We start from the raw sequence: 27,611 nt of genomic DNA on the forward strand, positions 1-27,611 counted from the left end.
TAAATATATGAGTAACTTCTATATAAGCATACAAGAATAATAATAATATAATAATAACTTTAAGAATAACGTTTACATCGTTCAACCTGTGTAAATACGATCATTCCGACATCGACGCAGCAAGCGAACATTGAGCGCCTGTCCCTTTAAGATGACGTGCTACCTCAACCAGAGTGACGTCACCATGGCGGAAGCGCAGCCAAGAGGCTGCAGCAGACTGTTCAGCCCCACTACAAGCCTGAATAAAAGAAGAAATTAGAAAAGGACGACACGGCTTCTGTTAGTTCGCCATGCACAAGTATTATAAACATCTAGCGACTTCAGATGCGAGAGTAATGCTGCTGATGTAGGCGGTGACTGGCTTTCTAGGGCAGAGCGGCTGAAGTCCAGCTCAAGTGTTGACAGACTGAGAGAGTTCATTCAGTGATTGCATGATTTATAGACACAGCTTAGTGACTCCAGACGGAAAGGCGCAAACAGTGTATACTTTGCGTATCTTTTGCTATTACAGACTGGTGGTATCGAAGTTCTTTTTTTAACAAATGTAAAATCGCTTTATAAACGTGAAATGTGACGTTTTGAACGGGAAAAGTAATGTTTGTAGAGTAAAAGTCGTCTCTGGTTCTTGTTTACGATGCAATTCAAGAGGACCTGACACAGCTCGGGCTGAGTATTCGTTTGGAAAACACTTTAGTAAAACATTGCCCGTTTCGTTAGGCTCTGAAATGTCTTCTAAATGGGTGTTTTATACAGCATCAGCGCGATATAGTGGACAAACTGGCCGGTTAAAGTACTGACGTGTCCTTTGGCGCGCGGTCAGTGCCGAAGCTGGAGGGACACGCCTTTCGCCGTTGCTCCCAGCATCTTTAACCGGGAGTCAGCCGTCAACGCCGCGACAAAATGTCAAGAGCCGGCCGAAGAGCCAAAGCTTTGCACGTGAATAACGGGCACGCGCTGGCAGGATGCGGTCCGCTGAGAGCGGCGTTTGCGCGCGTGCTGCTGCTGTGTCTCTGCGGCGCGCTGTCGCTGGCTTTGATCCTGGCGCTGTATCTGTCTGCAGAGCCCTCCAGCAGCCTACAGCAGCATGCTGCACATCTCATCAGGGACAGGGTGAGTTAACACTGAGCTGGAATGAGTTCGTGCATTCCCACGACATGTTACGAAGAGCAGTGCAATTCTGAGTTGCTAAAAATGTATTATTTACTCCTGAATTATGTCGTTCCATCCTCATGATTGACTTACTTGCAAGGTTAATGTCGTTAACTAAAGCTATTAGGGAAGTCAAGGCAAGTCTATTTATAAAGCACATTTCATACACAATGGTAATTTAAAGTGCTTTACATAAAAGGAATTTAAATAATCACAACAATAAAAGAATTTCAAATAAATTAAAACAAGGTAGAATAAAAGATGATGGTACATAAAATACAATGCAATCAGTTTGGACGTAGCACAGTTCTCATTCAGTGAATACGCAGCTGAACAGATGTGTTTTGGATCTGGATTTAACTGATTTAGCACATCTGATCTCTTCTGGAAGCTGGTTTCAACTGCGGGTAGCATAATAGCTAAAAGCAGACTCATTGTTTTGAGTGAAATTGAAATTGTTGATCGAAAGAAAGAAACGAATGAACAAAAATTAGAATTGTTGCTTAGGCAACTTAATAAAAGAACTTGAAGCTGAAGCACTGAAATAACTAACTAGAATTAAGTAAACTAAAATTGACCTAAAACATAAATAATAATAAATTAAACCTAAATAGTAATATTTAAGAACAAAAATAGTAATAAAAAAAATTTCAATGGCAAACGCACATTAAAAAATATTGAAGTTAACTAAAATGAAAATGTAACTAAAAATGCTCAAAATCTAATTCATATTCATCTAAGTATTAATATAAATAATATTAAAATAACACTGGTTTCTTCCATGGAGGAAAAAGGTAGACGTTAATCAGAATATTTACATTGCTGTTTTCAATAAAGCAAATAGGCACAGATGCTCCAATAAAGAAAACCCCAATGTAAAATAGGCAAATTGTGCAATGTATTTGCGCACAATATCATATAGCACACAAGTATAGTCATATTGTCAGTATGTGGCCCTTGCCTTCACAGCCCAATCTGCTCCTACTGTGAAGTTTCTAGTAATCCTGAAGACTTTGATTAGCTGGCTCAGGTTTGCTTAGCTAGGGTTAAAGCTAAATTCTGCAGGAAGGGGGCCTGTCAGGAAGAGGACTGCACACCCTTTTTAGACAAGATGAATATGATCATATGCTCACCTCTTCCTTTCTGCAGAATGCCCATAAGCCAAATAAATACTCTGTGGCACAAATAAAGAAGTTTGCAGCACAGGTGGACGGGCATCGGCTCTGGGAGACTCACCTGCGGCCCCTGCTAAATGTACGAGTGCCCGGGACTGCAGGCAGTCAGACCATACGGCAGGTAACGCCTCAGCCTGAACAATACATGTTCTACTGCTATCTAAACATCTTCAATCACAGTGTGATTACCTTCCTTGCTGAAAATGTACTCACCTGCAGGCCATCCAAGATGTAGTTAAGTTTGTTTCTTCATCTTAACAGATTTGGAGAAATTTACCATTACATCACCTGCTCACCAATATAGATCCTCTGCAGTGAATGGGTGCCGTCAGAATGAGAGTTCAAACAGCTGATGAAAACATGACAGTAATCAACCCAACCCCAGTTAATTAAAAAACATATTGTGAAGCGAAAAGCTGTGTGTTTGTAAGAAGTAAATGCATCAAGCTATTTTTTAACCTCAAACCGTTGATAAAAAATATGAATCTTCTATTTTATGTGACCCTGGAGCACAAAACCAGTCTTAAGTCGCTGGGGTATATTTGTAGCAATAGCCAAAAATACATTGTATGGGTCAAAATTATCGATTTTTCTTTTATGCCAAAAATAATTAGGATATTAAGTAAAGATCATGTTCCATGAAGATATTTTGTAAATTTCCTACTGTAAATATATTAAAACTTAATTTTTGATGCTTTCAGATGATGTATACATTTTGAATTGACACTTATAACTGGTTTTGTGGTCCAGGGTCACATATTGCTTTCTCCAGTGAAAATGTCATCTCGTCTGAATCAAGAATATATAAGAAGATATATGCACAAATCAAGCACTATTTACAAGTTCAAAACACCATTTTACAGTTCTAAACAAATGTGTTGGTGAATTTTGATGTTAGAACAACAGAGAATGGACTTTTTCAGTGAAGAAAGCATTATTATGGATTATGGACTATTTTGGCCAGAAGCATTGGTTTAAAGTTAAAAAGCCTTGATGTATTTATTTCTTACAAACATGCAGCTTTTCACATCACAAAATATGAATTGATAGACTAGGGTCGTGTAGATTATTGTGATGTTTTTTATCAGCTGTTTGGACTCTCATTCTGACGGCACCCATTCACTGCAGAGGATCCGTTGATGAGCGAGTGAAGTAATGCTACATTTCTTCAACATTTACATCTTAGATTGCGCTCAGGAGATAAGTTTCAGCAAACTTTCAATTTTGAGTGAACTATTCCTTTAATTATCTTCTTCTGATAAGCATGCAGTGAAGGTCATTAAAGTTCTCTCACCTCTTCCAACTACAGCATATCTTGTCCCAGCTGGGTTCACTGTCAGCAGGATGGACACTGGAGGAGAATTCTTTCGTTTCATCCACCCCGAAGGGTAAAGTGACCTTCACCAATGTGCTAGCAGTTCTGGACCCCTCGACTCCTCGCAGGCTGCTCCTAGCATGCCACCATGACTCCAAGATCTTACCCGCAGACCCTAAAAACCCCAAGCGGGTGTTTGTGGGTGCCAGTGATTCAGCCATACCCTGTGCTATGATCTTGGAGCTGGCCACTGCTCTGGACACACGGCTTAAAGCTCTAAAACTGCAGGTAGATCACAATCATGAGGAAAAGGGTTCTTCTAGATGTTTTCTGAGAATCATTTGAAAACATATTTAACAAGAATCAGCTGCATCACAGTGCTGAATCAAGCCTTAAGTGTGTACTGTACATCATTATGAGATGTGACAGTGTCAAAACACATTACAGACTAACTGCATCCTCTCTTTATGTCTTTCTCTTCAGAGGTCTGCGGTGACATTGCAGTTGGTGTTTTTTGATGGAGAGGAGGCATTTGAGGAATGGACAGAAACAGACTCTCTCTACGGTTCTCGTCATCTGGCTGAACTTATGGCCCGTACTCCCCACCCTTCTGGATCCACCAAAACCACTCTTCTCCAGGCAGTGGTGAGGTTGTGTGTACAGTACTGGGATCAGTCTATCTGTTTGTTTTTCATATATTATGCTGTGTTATTAATGGTAAAGAATATTTCTGGATGAGAGGTTTTTAGTTCAGGGTATCTGAAGGTATTTGCCAGTCAAATTTAATAGTTTTTAATACCCGTTTCAAATATTTTAAGACCTCCTTGTAACTTCGATTCAACATTCAATACAGGTTCATTGATAAAACCTGGATACATCAGCTACAAAACTAATTGTATTCATATATATGAATTAAAACATGAATCTATTGGTATGTACACAAAAACACCCTGCGCAATTACATGAAGTAAAAGTATATTTTTATTTTTAATTTAAAAAAAAATTGTATTTAATTTTTAAAAAATATATGTTATGTATTATTTTATTAATAACGAGTTTATTTAATTGTATTTTATTATAAATATTTTTTTATTCTGATTTTATTTTACCTTACAGTAGTAATATTATAGTAGTAATAGACTTGTATTTACATTTTATTTTAAATAATTGTGTGTCACACTAGAGAAACATTTTTAATATTTAATTGAATATTTATTTACATTATAGGTAGGTAGGTATTTATTTATTTAATGTATTTTTTTAAATGTTGAAATTCTCTATTTTCCTTCCAGGATCTGTTAGTCCTGCTGGACCTGCTTGGTGGCCCAGAACCATTGATTGTCAATCACTTTGATAACACAGCCAGATGGTTTGACCGACTGATCGCTGCAGGTATAAGTTCAAAACAACCCAGATTGGGTTGCAGCCTAAAAATGCATGAAGTCAGCCAGCATCCCTCTCTGCTTCTCTTTCAGAGAAGAGACTCCACAAACAGGGTTTGTTGACATCTCACCCATCAGAACAGAGTTACTTCAGGAAAGATTTTTATCTTGGTCCCGTGCAGGATGATCACATTCCATTTTTAAACAGAGGTCAGTAAACAGTCAGACAACATGCACTACTATTCAAAAGTTTGGGGTCAGTAAGCGTTTTTTTAAATACATTAAGACTTTTTTTCAGCAAGGAAGCATTCAGATGATCAAAAGTGACATTTATAGCCTAACAAAAGATTTATATTTCAAATAAATGCTGTTTTTATTCATCAGAGAATCCTGAATAAAATTAGCATAGTTTCCACAAAAATATTAAGAATTAACATTGATAATAAAAAGAAGCATTGATAATAATAATAAATATTCCTTGAGGATCATGTGACCCTGAAGACTGCTGTAATGGCTGCTGAGAAATCAGCTTTAACATCACAGCTATAAATTACATTTTAAAATATATTCAAATAAATATCACAATATCAATGTTTTACTGTGTTTTGATCAAATAAATGCAGCCTTAATGATAAGAGACTTTTTTCAAAAACATTTAAAAAATCTTTGACCCCAACCTTTTGAATAGTATGCTGCGTTCAAGTCCTCCTGGGACGTTCGTACTTACGAGTTGACAAGTCGTAATTACGACGTCAGGTGCGTTCAAGTCGGTTTAGTCGGCACAAGATGGCGGTGTACCTTCTTTTAATAAATTACAAGAAAATACAACAGGGTCTGTTAACTCTGCTTATAGAAAATGAAGAGCAAAGAATTCGCATCAGGTGTGTTTTGCGTTTTTAATATTTTTAAAAAGTAATTTATGAAGCCACTTTAATCTGTATTGCATTAAAACTTGTTATTAATTGTTATATTACAATCCTGCCACATTCAAAAAGCTTATTTTTTGTAAATAAATAGCCTGACAATGTCACTGCTTAATACCTATAAGTATTGTGATTTATGTTTTACTTTGGCAATCTTTATAGGACAACTAAACTATCAATTTAAACAAAAATTTACCGTCAACTACAGACGTTGCATCCATCGATTCCGCCATGTTTCTCATTGACACGCCCCCAACTCGGAAACTCGGGGCTTAAAGAAAATTGAGTTTCCCACTCGTAATAACGACTTTGTGGTGGCGTTCATGTGCGTTCAACTCGTAAATACGATCTATCCGACATGACTTGAACGCACCAGTAGTGTAGCCTATATAAAATTCAAATGTTGTGTTTACTTTTGTTGTGCAAACAACATAAAGCAAATGGATCAAACAAGTTTAATTTGTTCTGTTTATACCCCTGAACCAGGTGTACCTGTGCTTCACTTGATCCCCACACCGTTTCCTGTGTTCTGGCACACACTGGATGATGCAGAGGAGAGGATGCACAGGCCCACGGTGGAAAACCTAACTAGAATCCTGGCCATCTTCGTGGCTGAGTATCTGAGCCTATAAACATGCTATAATGATCATCCTACAGCAGACTGTAATAGTAGTAATAATAATAACAGAGCCATAGATCAGAATGACCAAAGAGACACATAGCATAATGATGTGTTTATTTGGAGTGTGAATGGTACATGCTGAAGATATCCATATATTTTTCTGCTGAAAAGAGCCATATGTCATAATAGGACAAACACTCATGTTACGGCAGCTATATATGAGCCCTAATTTCATCCTTTAAGAGACTGTTAGACCATAAGTTTGTGATTTCATATCATTCATTTGATATGGCTTTGAAGTGGAACTCAGAGTGAAGTTCGTTTAATGACTTTTCATTTAGCTCATTAATCATCATTTGTACAGTATTTGCTGATGAACTGCATTTGAAATGCTGTTCATTCAAGCTGTGTTGGGGAAAGGCAGTGGTGGTGCACTTTACAAGGTCAGTATACAAGACATTGAGATACTCTTGTTTTACGAATCTGTGAGTAGTATTTAACGTGACTTAAGAGAGATAGATCTTCTTTTTTACGTTCCTTAGTCACTGAGCTGTTACCATTATGAGCCAAAAGACCATGTCAAGGGTCTAATGGATATTCGTAATAAACTTAAGGAGATACTGGATTTCAGTTTTTTTTTTTTTCTATTTTTGTTGAAATTTAGAATACACTAAGATTGACACTGTTGCATTAAAGCCAATTAAAATCTGCTGCTGTATTGATATGCTATCTTTTGGGTCACAAAAAGAGCTTTTTTTTAAAGCCAAGATGAAACTAAAGTAGCGGCACATCTTTTTGCTGCATTGTGATGCATATCTGAGTGAAACGGATTACTGAAAAAGAGGACAAAATGATTGGAAGAGTTCGGCATACATCACCAGAAGATTGAGATATGACATTTTGATTACAAATGATGAGGTCAGCTTTTTTTTTTTTTTTTTACATGAAACTTCACAAATAACTTCAGATTAATTTCAAACAAAAAGCATTCAGATAGCATTATATATGTTTATTACATATCACAAAATGGAATATAAAAAATAAAATAACTATAAGATACAAAACACACCTCTATAAAAAGAGACGTTTACAATAATGACAAAAACTCCCTTTACTAAATGAAATGATCAAGAAAAAAAAAACTCTTTGGTTTGATCAGCTGCATATTTTTATGTTTGTACATGAAAGTGAAGTGAAAGTATTAAAGAGTGAATAAAACAAACAAATATATCTCTACTGACTAAAATACATGTGCATTAACATAGTAATCATTACATTCTGGAGGAGTAATAGCAATACTCAGGGACAAACACAAACGCACACATTCCCTTACTTTCCAAAAAAGTTAAAACATTGTCCAGGTGCTTGAAAGAAGAAGAAAAAAAACTTTGGCAAAAGTCAATGCAACAAGTCCTATGTAATATAAATGTGTAAAATACAAACACTTTCATAAAGAAATTTAAAAAAAGACGCTACACATAGCAAAATCTCTTTTGTGTTATATCACAAAATGGAGTGTAAACCTAAGCTAGAATGAGGGAAACAGCTTTAAGGTTAAATGACCCCGAAATCATTGATAAATGCATTAAATATTCTTAAAGAAAAACATATAGCGACAGGTATACTTAAGGCTAGAGTGACTACTAAGGGTGACTACTGTACACCAGTCAAAATCTCACAGGCCAAGCCTTATTGTATTTGAATGGTTTAAAAATGGCACCAAATTTTGTGGGGCCAGAGAAAAAAAAAAAAAAAGTAAAAGCTCCATGAATAAAAAGGATAAAATGTGCAAAATATACAGAGCTGCGCTCTGCAATAAGCAAACCACTTTGGTAGTAGTGATAATGACCTGTTGAAAAAGTCATACTTGTAGCTTTGAATCACCTAAATTGCATTTGATAAGAATCAAGCGGGGAAAGCGCAAAAACAGACATTTCCTGAAGCTATGTGGAAATTCTACAATTAAAATATTTGATTTTGAAATATAAAAAGACAAGATAAACAGAATAAAAACAAAACACATTTCACTGTATATGTACATGATGGATTTGTAGTGTAAGAAGTGGCTGTTTTAAACAGTAAACAAATCTTAGGATTCATGTGGAACAGTTGCATAGACAAATATTCAGTACTTCAATTCCCTTCAAACACTCAAGCCTATTAGGTTTATGCACAGTTTTATGGTAATGAGCTGGAATGCTTGGGTAAGCTCAATGGTTTATCTATGGAAACCAATGTCAATTATCTATCATACTACAAGTATAGGATATCCATGGTCAGTTTAGTGTGCCATCATAAATGTATGCTGCAAGATACTGTATACATGGAATATAAAACAACAGAGTGCTTCACTGTGTGTTCGAAATGTAATGTTCAAAATCCAAGCATTTTGCATCAACAAATCAGACACATGCACCATCTACTCACCTATATAAGGTACTTAAGCCAATTGAACATTAAAGCAAAAAAACAATTAAAACGGCACCTGAACTGAGCAGTGAGGATGTAGTATATCCAATGTAGCGGTCACAGGCACATTTAAAGGTTAGTTTATCAACCAAGTCTTATCTTCCACCCAGTGTTGTGAGTTTACTGAAATCTGATTTCCTTCTCCCAGTGCAGGGTGCTGTTGGTGCATCCAGGTATCTTTGGGAGCCACCTGTGCAGGATGTCTGACAGGATGACTAGCTCATGTTCAGACTCATTTCATACTTTTTGAGTTGACTTATTTCACTCCAAGACAACAGTTTTGTGACCAGCATAAACATGTACCTCTATTATATTGCCTCTCAGAGGGAAACCTAATATGACTTGTTTCTCTTCTTAAAAGATAAAAGTACTTGTCAGAGTCATTTAATCTATAAAACTGAGAAGTAACAAAAATGTAAGGCACAAAAGAAGGCATTCCCACATGCTCTTCACTCCTAGATAAAACAAATTGATTGCCTCTGGCATATTAGTGCCTTTTTACCACTTAGGGAGTCATGTAAGTCCTTGTAACATGCCTCAAGCTATGTGTATCATCAAAAAAGGGCTAACATGTAGACACAGCCTTAGATTCCTAGAGGTGAATGTCGGTTATGCAAATGTCCTCTGTGACAAAATGGCAGTGCCTTCCCTCTACTGTAGTTAAACCTCTATGGTCATGCCCTTGCTAAATGTATAGTTTTCACAAATGAATTCCATTTATAAAAGAGAGGTTCTTTTCTACGATTCCATTATTAGGTTGAATACTTCCGCTACTTAAAACTCCATCTACATAAGGAAGAGTGGGGAAAGACTCCAAACCTCTGAGGTCATAAATCACAGTTCCTCTCACTTCTGGCACATGGTCAAATGCAAGTCTTGCAGGTTGAGATTTAACATTAACTGCATCTTGTAGTTTGTCAGAAGGACTGGTGATTACAAACCCAGATCATCATCCACAGGGACAGACTGCAGTTGTGTCAGAATTTTCGAGTCCCCATCCATGTCCTCCACCTCATCCAGCTGAGAATCTCTCTCTACATCTTCGCCTGGAGGAGGAGTGCCCAACAGGAGGGACTCTCCTCCTGGCAAACCTAACAAAGCGGGGTCCTCTGGAAGATCTCCTTTCCCACGCATGTCAAATAATGTCAGACCAGCAGAGGAGGACAGCGGGCTCCAGGCTGGCTGGGAGAGTTGGTGGCCAGTTGCCACACCGATACATATTGGACTGAGCGGGAGCATGCTATCAGGGCTAAGGGTCTGCTGGAATTGTAGGACACTTGTAGGAGTGGGAGTGCTAGAAGAGTCTGGGATGTCAGGAGAGGCTCCTGGGGTTGGGTTGGCAATTGTTCCTGGCTCAGGGCTGCAGTAAAGTGTAGAGGAGCCAACAAACCCCAAAGGAGATGATTGTAGTGAATATGAGGTTTGAGCAGTGAGTGAAGGTGCTGGTTGATTTTCAAGTGGATATACAGCTGAGGTTTGAGGATCAAGGGTACTTGAGACCAAATTGTCTGGGACGGACTTGACAGGCATGCTGGCGAACTGGATGCCAGCTGGGATAGTGAGGATGAGTTTGCCATTTTGAACACTTAGGATGGGGCTGCCTCCAATGCCACCTGCTAGTAGGATGTTGCCTGGAGACAAAAACAGAATAAATGCATTTCAGAACCAAACAAGCAACTGTTTTCCACTCCTGATTAAATTCTTTTTGTGACCTACCTGGAGAGGCAGAAGGTAGGTGAATCACCCCAGAGTTGAGAAGTTGAACACCTGGGATGGTACCAGTAGGGACACTCTGAGGAGGCCCTATTGGACTAAGGCGTATCGGTCCTTGGGCAACACTCAATCCTGTTCCAGATCCAGATGTCAGAAACTGGAAAGCACCTCCAGGGGACGGAATGGAGAGAGATGGTGTTGCTGGGACCACCTGAGGAAAGGACAGGGTTCCAGTTGGAGTTCCCGCAATGGATGACACAGGCATAAATTGGGGCAGTGACAGGGGGACCAGCTGCGGTTGGCCCGAGTCTTTGGTTTGGGATATGGGCACAACTTGTGTCGGCGAGGAGATGGGAATGACTTGTGTTCCCATGGAGGTCTGTATCTGTGGAAGGGTGGCTGAAGTAGATTCGTCTCCTAGCTGAGGTGTAAGCCCTTGTGTAATTTGCCCATCAGCCATCTGGGGGAGTGATAAAGCACTACTGGTGCTTAATGTGTTCGAGCCATATTGGGGCTGTGCTTGCGCAAGTCTTGGACCAATGTGCAAGGTCTGTGTCTGAAACTGAGGAATGGGGACTTGGGGTAACTGTGAATTGACCGGGGAGACTGGAACAAGCTGGGGGCAGGATGACACTGTGGCCCCAGATGGATGCTGCATCAGTTGAGAAACTGGAACGCCCTGTATTGATGGAACCACCTGGGGTAAAGACAGCACCTGAGGGCTAGAGATGGAGCTGCGAATTGGTGACTGAGACTCAGCTTTTCCTATTACAACAATTTCAGGTGGCTGTGTGGGCAGTAGTGGCACCATGTGACTGGAGATGACTGAACTCATGGAACCAGCTGTTGATGCAGGAATACTATTTGGGACCAGTGCCACTGAAGGAAGAGACGTGGGAGAGATGACAGCAGTAGAGATGGTGGGTGAGGACATTGAGTTTGTAGGCAGCAACGGAGTGTTATCTGGATTCTTCAAGGCCTCTGGAAGACTGATGAAATCCAATGGAGAGACGTTGCTGCTGGCTGTTTTTGCATCCTCGCTGAGCGAGAGAGGTATTGTGCTAGTTAGACTGGCTTGTGGATTCAGAACCACTGTGGGCAGGCTGCCTTGGGCCTCTATATCATTGATGCCCCGGTCATCTTTGGGGATTACTTGAGCCCCATTTAGTAGCAATGGTGCATTAGCTGTAACAGGACTGAGAGTGACTGTGTGGCCATCGCTCAGTGTCAGCCCATTGATGATGACCCCTGTTCCTGCCCCTGAGAGTATAGGGCTCCCATTGAGCAGCAGTGGATGAGAGCTTGTAAAGAATCCCCCGGTGCTGTTGAGAATAAACTGACCAGTACTGCAAGGAGCCCCAGAGAGTGATATAAGAGAAGCATTGGAGCTGCCCGTCTCTTGAGCAGCAGGTTTGTCAGTAATATCATCCAGATCTCCCTTGCTGGCTTCATCTTCTGTACTGTGGTTTCCATCAGATTCACTAAAGAAAAGACAGAAACATTACATTTGGTCAAAAAGTCTAAATGCAGTTTCCATGAATGTCTACCATCAATCATCCAAAACATTTTTGACAGCTGTATCAATAGAGGAGAAACCTAAATTATTTACAAACCAGACCCAGTGAAGCTTGTGGTTCAACAGAAATTAGCTAACTTGCAGTGCATATGGTCACTGACACTCTTGTCTTGTAGTTGCAAACATTAAAATTCATTCATTTTTTTTAATTTAGCCAACCTGTCACCATGTGCATGTGCTGCAGTGAGGAAATTACAGAAAAAAAACATGCATGTACATTATTAATGGCTGCTGAATATTGTTCTAACATCTGAAGCATAATGTTTTAGAAATGTATTTTAGATCAATAAACACATATACTAGAAAACTAAATTGTATTTTTCCATTCTATTATATCTTGCTGATGAAAGTACACAGAATAGGCATCTGCACAACATTCATGTACTTTTGGGGACAAGCATAACTGATATCATAACATTTAGATATTTTGGCTCCATTAATTCATGCCTCATGGACCAAATCGAAGTCAACTATATTTAACGTAATTATATTTGATAAAACCTTTCCAAAATATTTGTGATAATTGTAGTATGAACATAAGTTTCTCTTTTTATGTAGATAAACATTTTTAATTTAAGTATTATATTCATAACAAAACGTGATTGCAATTATATATAATGGGGGCAACAGATTCAAGTTGTGCTGCAGTGATAATAAACATGTTTTAAAATGTATAATTTCATTGAATTGAATGAGGGGATAACACACACACACAACAAGACTGCAAAAAAAACTATGCTCTCTGATATTTTTCTAATGATAAGAAATTCTAATACAAAGAAATTCCTATATTAAGTGTGGCTTACCTCACCAAGTAAGCTACTACACTTACATCTTAATGAAGCTTTTTTTTAACCAATGTCCTCTCTGCCCTGAGATTTAACCATCCATGGACTACAGAAAGACATTGTGGTGCAGGAGTTCAGGAAACTCGAGCCACTCCTGGCGCCCCTATCTCACATTTCACAACAAAGCAACATGCTTTCAGCCGTGTTTTCTAAGACCTTGTCATTTTCGCTTGTCAGACACTTCATTTAACAATTAGAATGCATGGCAAATATTTACCAAATATTTAACTTTTTCACGTCTGTATCTCTCATCTGTGCTCAAACTCAAAAAAAGTTTCTTATGTTCAAGAGTTTATTAAATACAACAAGCTATCATCTGCGAGACTGCGACACACTAGGCCTTTATGAAGAGTACCTACTGTGAATGTAACAGTCTCCATCAGAGCGGGCAATCTGTTCAGAATCTGTCCAGATTTTTAGTTTACACACTCGTTCTAGTGTAAACCTCGCACACAATAGTGGTTTGTTTACGGCTCTCTTCTCTCAATTTGCCTCAAGAATGTTTCTCTCGGGCCTGAGACAAATCACTGTTCACATACTTGATACAATGCGCTTACCTTTTGCTGTTGGTACCGGAGGGGGTCCGATCCCTCTGTCGGCGATTCTTGAACCAGTTGCTGACTTGAGTCAAAGAAAGTCCGGTGACTTTGGCTAAATTCTTCTTCTCGACCGGAGTGGGATACCTGTTGATCTTGTAACACTCCTTCAGAGCGTTGCGCGACTTCTCCTTGAAGCAGTACACCGTCTCCTCTCCGTCCCAAATGGTTTTGGGCAAAGGAAACTTTTTGCGCAGTCGATATTTATCCACGGCGCCCAGACTGCGACCCCGGGACCTCTCAGCCTCCTTGTAGCGCGCCTTCAAGTAGAGGTCTTGCAGGAACCCATGGTTACTCGGGTGGAAGTCATGACTGTCCAGGATGGTGTACAACTCGTTGAACTCCTCCCTGTGGAAAGCGACCAGAGCCTGGGCCTTCAGCAGGGTCTCGTTGCCACGTAGCAGATCGTCCGAAGGAGGGATGGTGGAGAGGAATCTCCACAGGCGATCCACATTGCCCGCTTGCAGCAGCGCTTCGCACAGACACGCGACTTGATCGGTGGAAAAACTGAGCGCCGAGTTCTGGAAGCTTTGGAGCAGCTGTTCCGAAACTTCGTCCGGATCCGTCTCCTCTTTCACTTTGGCTTCATCTTGCGTGGACTCCTTTGGGCCGTTTTCAGTTTGTTCTGTGGACTCCAAAGACAAGGAAGCCATTTTTATTTTAACTTTTTTCCTTCAAGTTCCTCCTCCCTCCCCTTCTGTGTCTCTCTCCCCCATTCTCCCGTAGGCGAGTGAGCGCTGCTGCAGAGCGAGGCGTCACGCCCCTGCGTCTCGTCAACCTCCCCCATCTAGACATCCACTGCCACAGGCCTGCTGCATTTCAATCTGGCTCCTTCATTACCATTGTGCAATCCTTTTTATCCAAACCACATTTGTTTCCCATTGAGAAACAAACAATACACAAGCCTCACAAGTTTTTGTTAGTGCATTCAACTGCTTTCAAACTCAATGAGGACATGAAGATTTAATAAGACATATCATTTTATAAAAAATGTTATGCCATCCAACAACATATTTTACAAGTTGTATGTAAAATTTCATACAATGCTAAAAACGTCGATGACCAGGGCTCTCAGTATGAAGGATATTTTTAGAGACTGGAATTCCTTTACACTTTAAAAGTTTGTTAAATCTATTGTGTCAATATCTCTCTCTCTCTCTCTCTCTCTCTCTCTCTCTCTCTCTATCTATCTATCTATCTATTAGGGCTGTGTATCACCAGCAAAGACACGATACGATACGTATCACGATACAGAGGCCCCGATATGATACGTATCACGATACGGGACTGCACTGAATTTCACCTCAGAAGAATTTATAAAAACAGCTAGCTATTAAACACTGCTTACTATAGTGCCATTTCTAACTATTGGCAGAGCAGGCAGTTGACCTCTGCATTATGAAGGGCCTCCATAACTGTACCACAGTACAATATAGGTAATGGCATATGTTTCATGTTTACATTGTGCACTCCCCACCAGGTACAATATTCTGATTGTTTGCATCTTGTTTTTAAGCCCATAAATAATAATGTACTCGTTCTAATAAATTTATATCGTAATGTACTCATTCTAATATATAAAAAAAATAATTTACATTGCTGGTAGGTTATCATCGCACAAATTAACACACTCTCTACGTTCTAAACTAACGCGCTGTCTTCACTGTATCTAATGCACACACAAATGACGCAAAAATGACGTCATCGCGGTGTTGGCGGAAGTTCGCTTTCAGTGCGCGCGACGTCGTTTCGCGTGGCGGTGTGCACAACATTTTTTATAACTTTCCGCGCAGCTCCGCTTCCGAAGATGCACGAGTTCAAATATCTATCTATCTATCTATCTATCTATCTATCTATCTATAGGCCTACCGAACACACTCCAAATTATGCATTGAAACTTACTGTAATGAACCCAAGCATGTCTGGAAGTCTTTGATAAATGTGAAGGTCAAATTTTGATATAAACCATATTTGATGTTTCATGACTGGTTTGGATTAGTGTCTGTAAGAGACTTCACCTGAGACAACAGTTGTTGTGAGATGTCCTGAGTTATATAATGAAACCAACATTGTTTGTTTGTGTGTGTGTGTGTGTGTGTGTGTGTTTCAAAACTTTGCATGCTGGATGGACAGGAAGAGTAAGGGTTTAAATGTGAAAGAGGACACGCACACCTGGAAGCAGAAGGACAGAATGAGATGAGGCAGAGCTCTGTACCTCCATCTCATCCCTTTGCAAGAATGTAAACTTTGTTTTCATGAAGGCGGGAGATCAGGCTGTAGTCTGTCACCCCCATCCTACAACTTTCTATCCTCTCATCCCATAACCCCTAACCCTTTGATCCTTCTGCTTGTGCACACTTGCCTTTTAACATAACCAGTCATGTTTTGCAGTCAAGGCATCTGAAAATGAGTAGCAGCTTTCAGAATTACTTTATTTGCCACTGCAGAGATAGTTAAATGTGCCTTGGTTATCCTTTTGCACATATTTATATACACTCTAGCAAATGTGTATTTAAATTATTTCAGCTTCAAAGGTATTTCAAAATGGGTCCAGTAAGTAACAAATAGTTAGTTGTTAGTTCAAGGTAAATAATGTTGATAACTAATGTATCAAAAATGTAACACTTGTTCTCTCTCATTGTTAGTTGTAGCTAGTTGTAACTAGTAGCATTTAATTTTGTACTATTTATATTTAGTTAGGAGTAACTATTACAATAGTTTGGCTATATATTCCAATTTAAGTACCTATTCATGAGACACTAGTTTTTAACTATATATCCCAAACTAGTATCCTAACAGTTCTGTTAGTTACAATAGCGTTTTTATTGTCATATGTAATAACTTACTAGTGTACAAAAAGATTTTTCGAAGCTGCACATAAAACAAAGATTATTAGAGCACGTTTTCACTATTCCTATGCAAAACAAAAAAAGCAATTTCTGAATGAATTTCCTGTCGTATGTTTTTAGCTTTTTTTCGGCGTTTCTGAAACTCTAGCAGCATCGTGTGGAATACATTCAGTACTGCAAGCATGTGTTTATCATGCAGCTTTGGGAGCGGTCTGCTTCAACAAAACAAATAGTGATTGGATAATAACCGTAGCACTGAACAGCCCGATTCGACAGAGTACGTTTTCCCCGCCCACTGAAAGCCTGATAACATTTTCCTATTAGTTGAATCCAAGGTCCCGCCCAATTGCCAATTTTTATTGGTTCAAAGGTCAATGTGGGTGGGCAGAATCTTCCAGAATCAAGTGGTGTGGTCTTTGACGGAAGAGCTTTTCTTACGAGCTAAAACAAGAAGAAGATACACGGTTTTGTTGGTTTGAATTCTGAATACAGCCCTTAAAATATCGGATCGCGTGTAACTGGTGAGAACTGAACGTGCTAACAGCTGACTGAAGCAGTGAATAAAGTGAGAGCTTGTCACGTGAGTGCATGTAAATACTGGCTAGCCATAGCAACCAGCAAGATAGCAAATATTAAACCTTAAGTGGGGGCCATGACAAAATAACTGTTCTGTGCGGGCATCTGTGTTTTGCTGCATGAATACCAAACACACCTTTTGATTTTCAGCTCGACCAGACCAGCAGCATCAGAGTTTGGTTAGTAACGGAAGATGGACGGGAGTGTGACAGTCATCACCAACCCCACCGTGTCCGTGCGGGTGACCAGCACCGTCAGCTCCTTCGAGGTGAACCGGAGATTCAACCGAGGAATAACGATCGCAGAGTTTAAGGTGCGGCAGGGCAGATCATGCCTCTTGTGCGACTCGTATACTAGTGTAGTATTGCAAACTTTTACAGAGCGATTGCATAAGGAAATATAACGTTACGTTTTTTTATATAACAAACTATATATCATTTTTTATTTACTTCTCAACTACACATTTATGCTGCGTTTTTGGGGATATTTGGTAAAATCACTTTATGTTTTAAATTAAATCTAAATTGTTTCTGGACATTGTTCTGTGTGTTAGGGATAGAATACTTCCATCTGCGACTGCAAGTTTGCGGGAAAATTTAGGAACTATAGTTAAAGGGGTCATATGATGCGATTTCAAGTTTTCTTTTCTCTTTGAAGTGTTACAAGCTCTTGGTACATAAAGAAGATCTGTAAAGTTGCAAAGACTAAAGTCTCAAATCCAAAGAGATATTTAGAGGTCCATAGGGACTTATTTCATTTTCACTTCATTTTTCTTGATGCTTCAACTTCTCACAACTTTGATATATATTTTGTGCATATATATTTAAACATTCGAAAATACATTAGAAATCTGTATTTTTGTCAAAGGTTAGAATTTGTTGTTGTTGTCTGATGTCTTTTGAATTGTCTACTTTTGCAAATTATTATAAGTGTGTGTGTGTGTGTGTGAGTGAACATGCTTGTTCCATGTTGCATTTGTGCTATCAGTCCTTCATTTATGTATGGAAATATTTCAGATTTATGCCATATTTGTTGATTTTATATGCCAATTTTTATAAAAAATGCTCTCTGTTGCAGTCACACGTGTGTGTGTGTGTGTGTTATGCTCTAGGACCAGACCTTTATTTAAATGTAGAAAGTTTCAGATTTATACTGGATTTTTAAATTTTTTATTTGATTTCCCATTCATTTTCAATGTGGGGTCAATCTAACCCCAAGGACCTTAAACGGTAATTTTTTTTATTTATTTTTTACACGCCTTTAGAACAACAAAATCAAGCCTTATTTAGGAAAAGTCACAGAGTCTCGTGCCCCTGAGATGAAGGGAACACTTTTTAAAAATGAAGGAAACTTCCGGACCCAGGGGGTTAAAATTTTCAAAACGGGTTTGGTACTTATTTTTTCAAGCTTTGGATGTAATTTTCTGGTCATATGCATATGTTGTCCATTGTGGAAATATGGTCAAATCACAGGCATGAGATCACTCTTGCATGATATTTATTTTTCAGTATAACAGCATTTTTGGCTCTGTAATATGGAGCTCCTAAAGGGACATGATGTAAAAAAAAAGAAAAAAAGCACGGGTGTAAAAATTATATTTCAATGCTTTTGCGTCCACTCACAAAAAAAAATTGCAGTCCCCTAAGGAACTGTCTTCTCTCATAAAAGTATTGCATTCCCCCAAGAAACTATGCGTTCTCGCAAAACTATTACATTTCTCCGAAATATGTTGGGTTCGCTTGCAAAATCTATGAAATAGAGTTTTCTACCTCTTCATATTATTTCCACTGCAAATTTTGAGAGTGAAGGCAAAGATTCTTGAGGGAAAGCAATTATTTTGCGAGTGAACAAAGTTTCTCTGGGAAATGTAAAAGTTTTGCAAGAGACTGCAAAAACATTAAAATGTAATCTTAACTCCCATCTCAGTATTTTTATCACCATCATGTCTCTTTAGAGGTTCCACACTGTAATAATTATTGTCATAATAAATATTAATATGCATTCTGTTCATAATTTAATGATTGCATATAGTCAGACTAAATGTGCAAGAAAAAAGTTGTACAAGAGATTGTCACTGTGTCAGTACCCATAAAAAATGATTTTAAACATTATCAACCTCTAAAATATGAATATTACTACTGCTGAGGTTTAATATGTACCCTTAATGTACTTCTTTGAACCATTTAGGGGTAAGTAAGGTACAAAATTGGGCTTTAAAGGTATTGCCCGAGTGACAAGCTCTGGTACACCTGAAGGTACAATTTTTCTATATTTGTTGTGTATTACATCACAGGTCATCAAACTGTGAGGGTCTATTTGGAATCATATTGATGTTTTAGTCTATTTTCTAGTTTAACTTGTATGTTTGTTTTTTAGAGTAAACTGGAGTTGATTGTGGGCACCCCAGCTGCCTTTATGGACCTTGAGCTATTTAGCACTTCAGACAAGCTCTTACAGAAGCTAGACAACAATGAAGCGCTGCTCGGCTCCTATCCTGTGGATGATGACTGCAGAATACATGTGGGTATTGACTCTTTTCTGACACCCCAGCTACACAAGTGACAAAATTTAAGCAATGTGAGATGATGATCACTAGAGCTTCAAAATTCCGCTGTTTTGGACATTTTAAAACTATTTTGATAGCATTAATTAAGACGGAATTCTTATGCTTTAGTGTTGTTTTCTGTGCAGGTGACAGACTGCAGTGGTACGCAAAGTGGGGAGTTCACTGATTTGTCAAAGGTTGAGAAATTTGAGATCTCTGATGAAGCCTATGAAAAAAGGGCAGGTAATCCAAATATCTTTAACAATCAAATTTCAGCCTTTGTTGAGTGATTTAATTTATAGCAACTTATAGTGACTGTACAAATAGTTGAGTTGTGATTTAACGCCAAAAGAAATCGAAATAGAGATATGTCATGTCTTCCTTATTGTGACGTACATCTGAGTTTTTCTCCCGCCTTCCTGAGTAATTTTGTTTAAAAATTACTTTTTTTGTTTCATCGTGTTAGAGCGTGAAATACAGTGTTACAGTAGGTACAAGTACAAAAGGTTAATTTTGATTATACATATAAGTGCTTTTATAATTAATGTAAGCAAATAACCCAACTTTTCTTTTTTTTTTTTTTTTTTTTTTTTTTGTCAGATTCGATACGGAACTTCAAGAAGAATATGAAGTTAGGTCGATTTAATGAGGAAAACAGGGCCAAGCAAGAAGAGGCTCTTGCTAAGAAAGAAGAGGAAGAGAAGGTGGCTGCTGAAGACATTGCTGTTGGGAACCGCTGCAAAGTTCAAGTTCCTGGGCAACCTACTAAGATTGGCACTGTTATGTTTGTTGGTAAGCTTACCCTCATTTTCATATCACACCTCGCAGATTAAGGCTTTGTTTGTGCTGTTTGCATGACCTGGTTTAATCGCATCTACTGCTCTGATTTAAAGGGGTCATATGATGCGATTAAAATTTTTCCTTTCTCTTTGGAGTGTTACAAGCTCTTTGTGCGTAAAGAAGATCTGTAAAGTTGCAAAGACTAAAGTCTCAAATCCAAAGAGATATTCTTTATAAAAGTTAAGAGTGTCCTGTAAATTATTAGTCGGTATATAATACAGCATGTGGTGTGTGCCTTGCCTCATCTTATTTGTTTTTGTTAATAAACGTTTTGTAAGCTAGTTTGTCATTGTATCTTACTGATTTATTGTTGTTGTGCTTTTTAATTAAAAATAACAATGAATCCATCTTTTGTTTTATTCTTAAAAAGTGAAAGGTATAGATATAAGCAAAACAGACGTTTTTTATAAAAAAAAAAAAACTTTCTTCCCGCGGCTTAACACAGCAAAAGAGAAAGAAACTCCCGTTCACAAAATTCAAATCACAAATAATACTACTGATGATAAAGAACGGGTTGAATGTTAACCACTTTCGTTTCCATATCTATAAACTATGATATAAGCTCATCAGCATGCATTGAATGCATGTTGTAGCGCAAAAAAAATATTGAGACCAAATCATGTGCTCGTGCGACCAGCTGAGAAAGTTAGTTGCAAAAGAGTGACCAGTGGGAAGAATGAGTCTGGAGCCCTATATAGGCTATACAGTGCATGAAAAGCAAACTGGTGCTCTTCTGTTTCTTTTGGTGTATGACTCCCCCTTGTGTTGTATAAAAAGCACAATAATCGCGGTTACCTGAAACAACCGCGGTTAGATCAAATAATCGCGATTAGACGGTTATTTAATTATCGCGACAGGCCTAAGTACAAAAATAAAATAAAATGCAAAATATTAAAAATATAACAGGGCTCCAGACTGCGACCATTTAGCTGAGAAAGTTAGTTGCAAAAGAGCGACCAGTGGGAAGAATGAGTCTGGAGCCCTGTATAGGCAATACAGTGCATGAAAAGCTAACTGGTGCTCTTCTGTTTCTTTTGGTGTATGACTCCCCCTTGTGTTGTATAAAAAGCACAATAATCGCGGTTACCTGAAACAACCGCGGTTAGATCAAATAATCGCGATTTATACGGTTATTTAATTATCGCGACTGGCCAAAGTTCAACCCAAATATTCAGATGTGTGCAGCGCATTTTATGGAGGACTGTTTCCTGATCCTGGGAAAGTATGCAGACATGGTTTTATGTTTACGCGGCACGATGCAACGAGTAAAAAGAGTATAATCCGTAATTATGTCCCTACTGGATGCAACAAATGACTCGTTTATAATGGGTTTTAATGTTTTTGTCTCATCGCTCCGGCCGGACAGGGCATCACAGTATGGTAAGGGGCGTAACATTTCCGTCACACGCTTGAGGTATTCGGCCAATCACAACGCACTGGATAGCTGGCCAATCAGAGCACACCTCGCTTTTCAGACCGATGAGCTTTGTAAAAAAACGACGCGTTTCAGAAAGGCGGGGCATGGAGGAGAAACAATAATGTACAGTATGTGGAAAATGTGTTATTTGAACCTTAAACCGCATAAACACATTTCATTACACCAAATACACAAAATAATGTTATTTTTAGCAACATCATATGACCCCTTTAACACTTAAATGTTACATGTACTTGTAATAAAGAAAAGAATATAATCAATTTTCATCTAGTTTTGATATTGATTTATATTGTGAGTGATGCTTTTCAGAAGGCAGTTAACTGTAACACGCCATCCTGACCTGGGGCTCCCTGTTTTTTTTTTAGAGATGTGATTTTTTTTTTTTCATTTATGAATTCCTGTGTTTTCCAACCATATTCAATGGGGCTTAAATGCTTTCTTTGTTTTCAGGTACAGCAGATTTCAAACCAGGCTACTGGGTTGGTGTGAAATATGATGAGCCGCTGGGGAAGAATGATGGCAGGTTGGTGCATGCACAAGTTATTTGTTTATGAATAAGACCAGCATGTCTCTGAAAATGACTAATGTGACCCTTACATGAACCTTCTGAGAAAGTCTAACTGATGCGTTATGTTTGTCTTGATTTAGTGTGAATGGGAAACGTTATTTTGAGTGTGAGCCAAAATATGGCGTCTTCGTGAAGCCCCTCTCAGTAACTGTGGGAGACTTCCCTGAAGAGGACTATGGTTTGGATGAGATGTAAGACTCACCTGATGAGCAGTCAGAAGAAAGATCCTCTTTCTTCCAGAGGTTTGGCTCCATGCAGTGAGACATTGCTGCGGTAGAAGGTTTTTTTGTCGTCAATGCAGATCATTTTGTTTTATGCTGGTCTGGAAGAGATCAGTAAAAATTGTACCTTAATTTCCTGCAGTCAAACTCCAGGAATGATCTTAAACAACATCTGTGCCCTGGCGACTAGAAGTAACTAGTAAGGTAAATGTGAGAACACCAGCCGAGGTCAGAGTAAAGAAAAGCATTCGCTTGCATGTTGATTGTTCATTATTGAATTCCAAAGTTCTGCAGCTAATTTGAGCCCAGACCGAATAATTTTACTTCAAACAAAACCAACCAACCAACCACAACAGAAAATGTTCTTCACGTTTTTGCAGTTCTGTGCACACTGTATTGTACTAATGTATTTGTACTAATGAATTCCTCCTTTTCTGCAGCCGATTACATTATTAGGCCTCAATATGACTGTGTTGTAGGGTATCAGTCCCTCATTGTCTTTGGCACTTTAGCGATTAGCTCACTAATGAGATGTGTAATGTAGAATCCGTGGCCTCAGTTTTTCTATGGTTCTGTATTTTCAGTGTAAATTACAGAAATGTGACTTTTTTTTTTTTTTTTTTTTTTTTTTAAATTGGCATGCAAGTATTTTCATGCATGTCGAATTTACGTTTATCAGAAAGGCCTAATGTTTGTATGGAATTCTGTTTAGTTAAATCTCTGTTTCAAATAAATCCATGTGCCAATTTTGAACATCCTGCAGACATATGCCCAAATTGTCTTTTTAAAAAAAAAATTTTTACTGCCTTAATACATAGCATGGGACTCATGTTGCAGTGAAAAACACTGATGTAGTACGGCCCTAAAACCTTCATAGCTCACACAAGCGATAATAAACATTTGGTTTTGGTGCACAGCAAGTCAGCAACTTATATGATTCATATGAATGTCATAATTATGTTATAGTAGCTTTAACAAAATGCATTGTAAAAGTGGAAATTGTGGACACTAGACCAGGGCCAGGCACAAACGCTGATGTTGGATATAGACGTGCATCTCGTTCTTCCTTTACTCCATGCTTACATTAAGTGGCCATAAATTCGAAAAAACGAAGTATTTTTGTTTTTGACATCGTTTTGACAATCTTACAGTCTCAGTCACCATTTGCAAAGAAAGTACAATTGAATTGATCATTTATCAAAAACGTGGCCATGGGATTTCTGGCTCAACTGATCATTCCTGTCAAGTTTTTGTCAATGTATTTCGATTTCCCCCTCCAGACTGATGCTTTGCAAAAATAAAATGAGTTTCAAATCACTTGCTTGGACATCATTATTTTCAAAACAATAATGAAACATTAGATATGCAGGGCGAGCGCCTGCTTTTTACAGTAAACACACACACACACCCAGGGGTGGACTTAACCAATAGGCGAGGTAACACAAAAAACCCCCCCCACAGATTCAGTATTCCTCAAAATGAATAAAAATGCAACTCAGAATATGACGCAAACCTGCAATAATTAAATGTTAAACACAAATATCCTTTATGTATTTAATCCCATTCTATTAACCAATGTCTTTGCTTCTGACCTTCGACGATCCAGTTCAACCGTACTAATAAGCACAAATTACTCTAGACAAACATTTGTGTCTTTTTTTTATTGCTGAAGTGTGTTGAAATTTCTTCTTCTGCATTCTACTGTACAGAGTCCGGACGTAAATTTACTTTCCCTTCAGCCTGAGGCTTATTCATTTCACTTTTGGTGTGAAAAGGCTTTTATATTTGCCAAAAATAGAACTTTTTTATTTTAAAAACAGACGAGCAAGCCCTGTCCAGATTTTAAAAAGTAACGCATTACTTTCCATAAAAAGTAACGTAATTAGTTACGGAGTAACGCAATATTGTAATGCATTACTTTTAAAAGTAACTTTCCCCAACACTGTCCAGTGTCCACCAGTATGTATTTGTGTTAGAGCGTCAAATGTTCACTCACCGCTCAAAACGGCGAGTTTTTGTCAGGTGCGGAGTTCTGCAAGCTGGCGAATCCTCTCATTATAACAACGTATATGATGTAAATAAGAGATTCATTGTGCAGTGTAGAAAGCTTATTAACGGAACGTCGTGAGATCGCAATGAACTGAAGTGAGTGACAGCTTTTAGTGATTAGGCCTATAGACAGAGCTAGCGCTCTTTGCGTGCATTCTAAGCTGTTTTGACTGCCTCAGAATAGATATATTATTAGAAATTATTGTGTTTCAAGTCATAATTTTATTTGTCTTGATGTTTCAAAATGACTCTGTGTGCTTTTCCTAGGCGCGCAGGCGCGAACTGCCGCACACTCGTATAAATGCACGAATGCAATGACTGGAGATTTTCTCTTAAGATTACATTTTCGATTTGTTTCTTGGCAAACCCGACCTTATGCTTTAAGCAGGGCCGTGCACAGACATTTTGAGGGGCAGTGGCACAAACCAAAAAAGGGGCACTAGGGGGGTGGGTGCTTGTTAATACAAATGATCCAGTTGTTACAAACATACAATTAAAAGAGAAGACAGCACACTCTGTAATAATTTCAGACTTTATTGTAGATGTTTTGATAAGAGTGGGCTCTCCCAACCCACCATAAGGCACTGTAACTTAAATTAAATCTCTGAATTATAAACTGGTGTTTTAATGTGAGATTACTGGTTTAGTTTATCATATATACATATTATTTGTAGTTTATTTGATAGGGACAGTGTACAAGTGCACCAAATCCTTCTCTAATAAGAACCAGAAAATGCTTTTCATCACATTATAATCAGATATATCTTTCCACCTGTAGTCGTTAACTTTATGAAAAGAAATATGACTGTTTGTAAAAGGAACTTAAATTAGTTTTTAAATTATTTATTTCACATGGGTTTGAATCAGATTTGGCCAGATGGTCATTTTACACCCAGATGGTGCATCACTGACTCGACTCGGGTCAACTTATTATTTTAATATTTTACAACATGAATCTATATTATATACAAATAAACGACTCATTTAGAACATTTATATTATTTTTAAACTATTTATAGGCCTACTATTAATATGGTTTTAATAAAATATGATGTGTTATAGATTTCGTTTTTGTTGCCTTAAGGGGTGCCACTATGGTTTCTGAGCCCCCTGAACAGCATATTGACTCGGGGGCCCCCTCAAATCGTGTTTTACACGCAATTTCTACCTGATAAAATATGGACCCTTTTCACATTTTCTCAGAAGTGCAAGTCGTCATAGTTGGGTAAACTTATAGTGATGAACCGAAACTACAACTTTTGTATTCCCATTTGCTCCAGTAGAAAAATCCATGATAACATTCCTCATTCGACATAAATGAGGTCATCTGTCAAGTCTGTGAAAAGGGACCATTTTAAAGCTTGGCAAAAAAGTATATTCATTTTACAATTGCCAAGTTATTTATTTGCTTTTTTAAGGTCTACAAATCACACTTTTAAAATTATTCTCCCTCATATATTCAGATTTTTTAAGAACGTGGGAACCCTGGTTCTTCTTCTAACTTCTTCACAAAATAAATAAATAAAAATAAATATCTAAATACATATCTGGGACTTATTTTAATGCTCGTTTTGTCTTATTTTAAATCATTTTTAAGTTATCTTGAGGCTGTCATAGCACTTTGCTGAGGCCCCCTGTTGGGCCCCGGCCCACATTTCAAGTTGAGAATACTTGAACTCAGTGTATTTTCAGTGTGTGTGTGTTTCTTCTTTTTTCTAGTCTAGTTGTACTTCAGGACATTTAAATGAGTTTGTAATCTATAGTGTATAAAATATGCACCTGTAAAAAAAAATTATATCAGAGGCGCTATTGGATTATCTTTTGGTTACAGTTCGGGGACATTTTTAGTGTTTTCTTTATAGTATTGTTGAAAGGTGCTTTCATATATGGTATAGCAAAAATGATCCAATAAAGTGATTTATTCTAATGGTGTGGCCTGTATGTTTTACTGTTTATCTGATTGAAGACATTTTCTACCAAAGTATATACTTTTTTCCAGGCCCTGGCTGATAACAACTGCTCTAGGTAGACGGTTCACTGCTCACTGTTTTGAGACAGTCTACATGCAAACAACTGATGAGTTATACTCAAGTAGTACAGCCATATGAATCTCTTAACTCACATCATCTTACTCAAGTTTTCCATGAAAACACAGATTACAGCATTCACAATGTTTTGGACCAGATGTGTGCTATTGCAGCAAAATCTTACACAACACTATAAAAGTACTCTGCTAGTGGCTTTTTATTGTAATTTCTGTAATATAAGAACAAATAAAATGCTTTTGCTGATCTGGATTTTCCATATGCAGACAGGAGAGCTGTCCAGGCTCATTCAGCTGAAGGAAAGACTTCAGTGACTGGATCGAACATGTCCAAATATTCACCGTTACTGCCCAAAGCTGAACCCATCACCCCATCTGAACCGTCTGTGAACACTGTGCACATCTCAACAGAGAGCAAACGCCTGATTTCTGCATCGACAGGTACAGTCTGAGTTTCTGCATTGATTGAACTACTTTAGATCAGCATTAGTTTCACCAACAGCATCAGCATTTATACAGTCAAATTTTGAAACTACCATTGTCTTTGGATGGATAAAACAGGCGTTCCTCCTAGTTCCTCTGGTTCCAAGCGGGTAGTTTCATTGGCGGTATGATGCTGGCCTTTATTATCACTCTTGATAGTCACTCTGGGCTACAGGTTGGCCTGCTCACAACAGGAAGTGCGCTACAGAGTCATGTGAGTACCATCAGAG

General features: G+C 38.3%; 3 protein-coding genes across 6 annotated transcripts; 2 read left to right on the plus strand and 1 right to left on the minus strand.

Annotated features, from left to right (window-relative positions):
* Positions 1-171: 171 nt before the first annotated feature.
* Positions 172-7,450, plus strand: LOC107746558 (glutaminyl-peptide cyclotransferase-like). Of its 2 annotated transcripts, none has more exons than XM_016560813.1 (8): positions 172-279; positions 754-1,110; positions 2,299-2,445; positions 3,634-3,927; positions 4,123-4,284; positions 4,932-5,031; positions 5,115-5,231; positions 6,431-7,450. In XM_016560813.1, the coding sequence occupies exons 2-8, from the start codon at positions 901-903 to the stop codon at positions 6,574-6,576; spliced, it is 1,176 nt and encodes a 391-aa protein (XP_016416299.1). In that variant the 5' UTR covers positions 172-279; positions 754-900; the 3' UTR covers positions 6,577-7,450. The 2 variants fall into 2 exon arrangements, 1 of the variants encoding a protein (XP_016416299.1); XR_001640710.1 differs by having other exon boundaries at positions 179-1,110; positions 6,431-7,009; positions 7,109-7,450.
* Positions 7,451-8,530: 1,080 nt separating this feature from the next.
* On the minus strand, positions 8,531-14,591 carry LOC107746559 (homeobox protein SIX5-like). Its single transcript, XM_016560814.1, has 3 exons — positions 13,730-14,591; positions 10,752-12,229; positions 8,531-10,666 (listed from the first exon to the last, which is right to left on the minus strand). Exons 1-3 carry the CDS (start codon positions 14,419-14,421, stop codon positions 9,969-9,971), a joined length of 2,868 nt encoding a protein of 955 aa, XP_016416300.1. The 5' UTR covers positions 14,422-14,591; the 3' UTR covers positions 8,531-9,968.
* A 2,398-nt stretch (positions 14,592-16,989) lies between these two features.
* LOC107746560 (tubulin-folding cofactor B) lies at positions 16,990-23,082 on the plus strand. Of its 3 annotated transcripts, none has more exons than XM_016560815.1 (7): positions 16,990-17,197; positions 17,344-17,506; positions 19,570-19,713; positions 19,885-19,981; positions 20,339-20,530; positions 22,467-22,539; positions 22,665-23,082. In XM_016560815.1, exons 2-7 carry the CDS (start codon positions 17,387-17,389, stop codon positions 22,777-22,779), a joined length of 741 nt encoding a protein of 246 aa, XP_016416301.1. In that variant the 5' UTR covers positions 16,990-17,197; positions 17,344-17,386; the 3' UTR covers positions 22,780-23,082. The 3 variants fall into 3 exon arrangements, with proteins under 3 accessions (XP_016416301.1, XP_016416302.1, XP_016416303.1); XM_016560816.1 differs by having other exon boundaries at positions 16,990-17,182; XM_016560817.1 differs by having other exon boundaries at positions 16,990-17,138.
* Positions 23,083-27,611: the final 4,529 nt, after the last annotated feature.

Source organism: Sinocyclocheilus rhinocerous, unplaced genomic scaffold, assembly GCF_001515625.1.
Source record: "Sinocyclocheilus rhinocerous isolate Xijiao unplaced genomic scaffold, SAMN03320098_v1.1 scaffold1160, whole genome shotgun sequence".
Taxonomy (NCBI): domain Eukaryota; kingdom Metazoa; phylum Chordata; class Actinopteri; order Cypriniformes; family Cyprinidae; genus Sinocyclocheilus; species Sinocyclocheilus rhinocerous.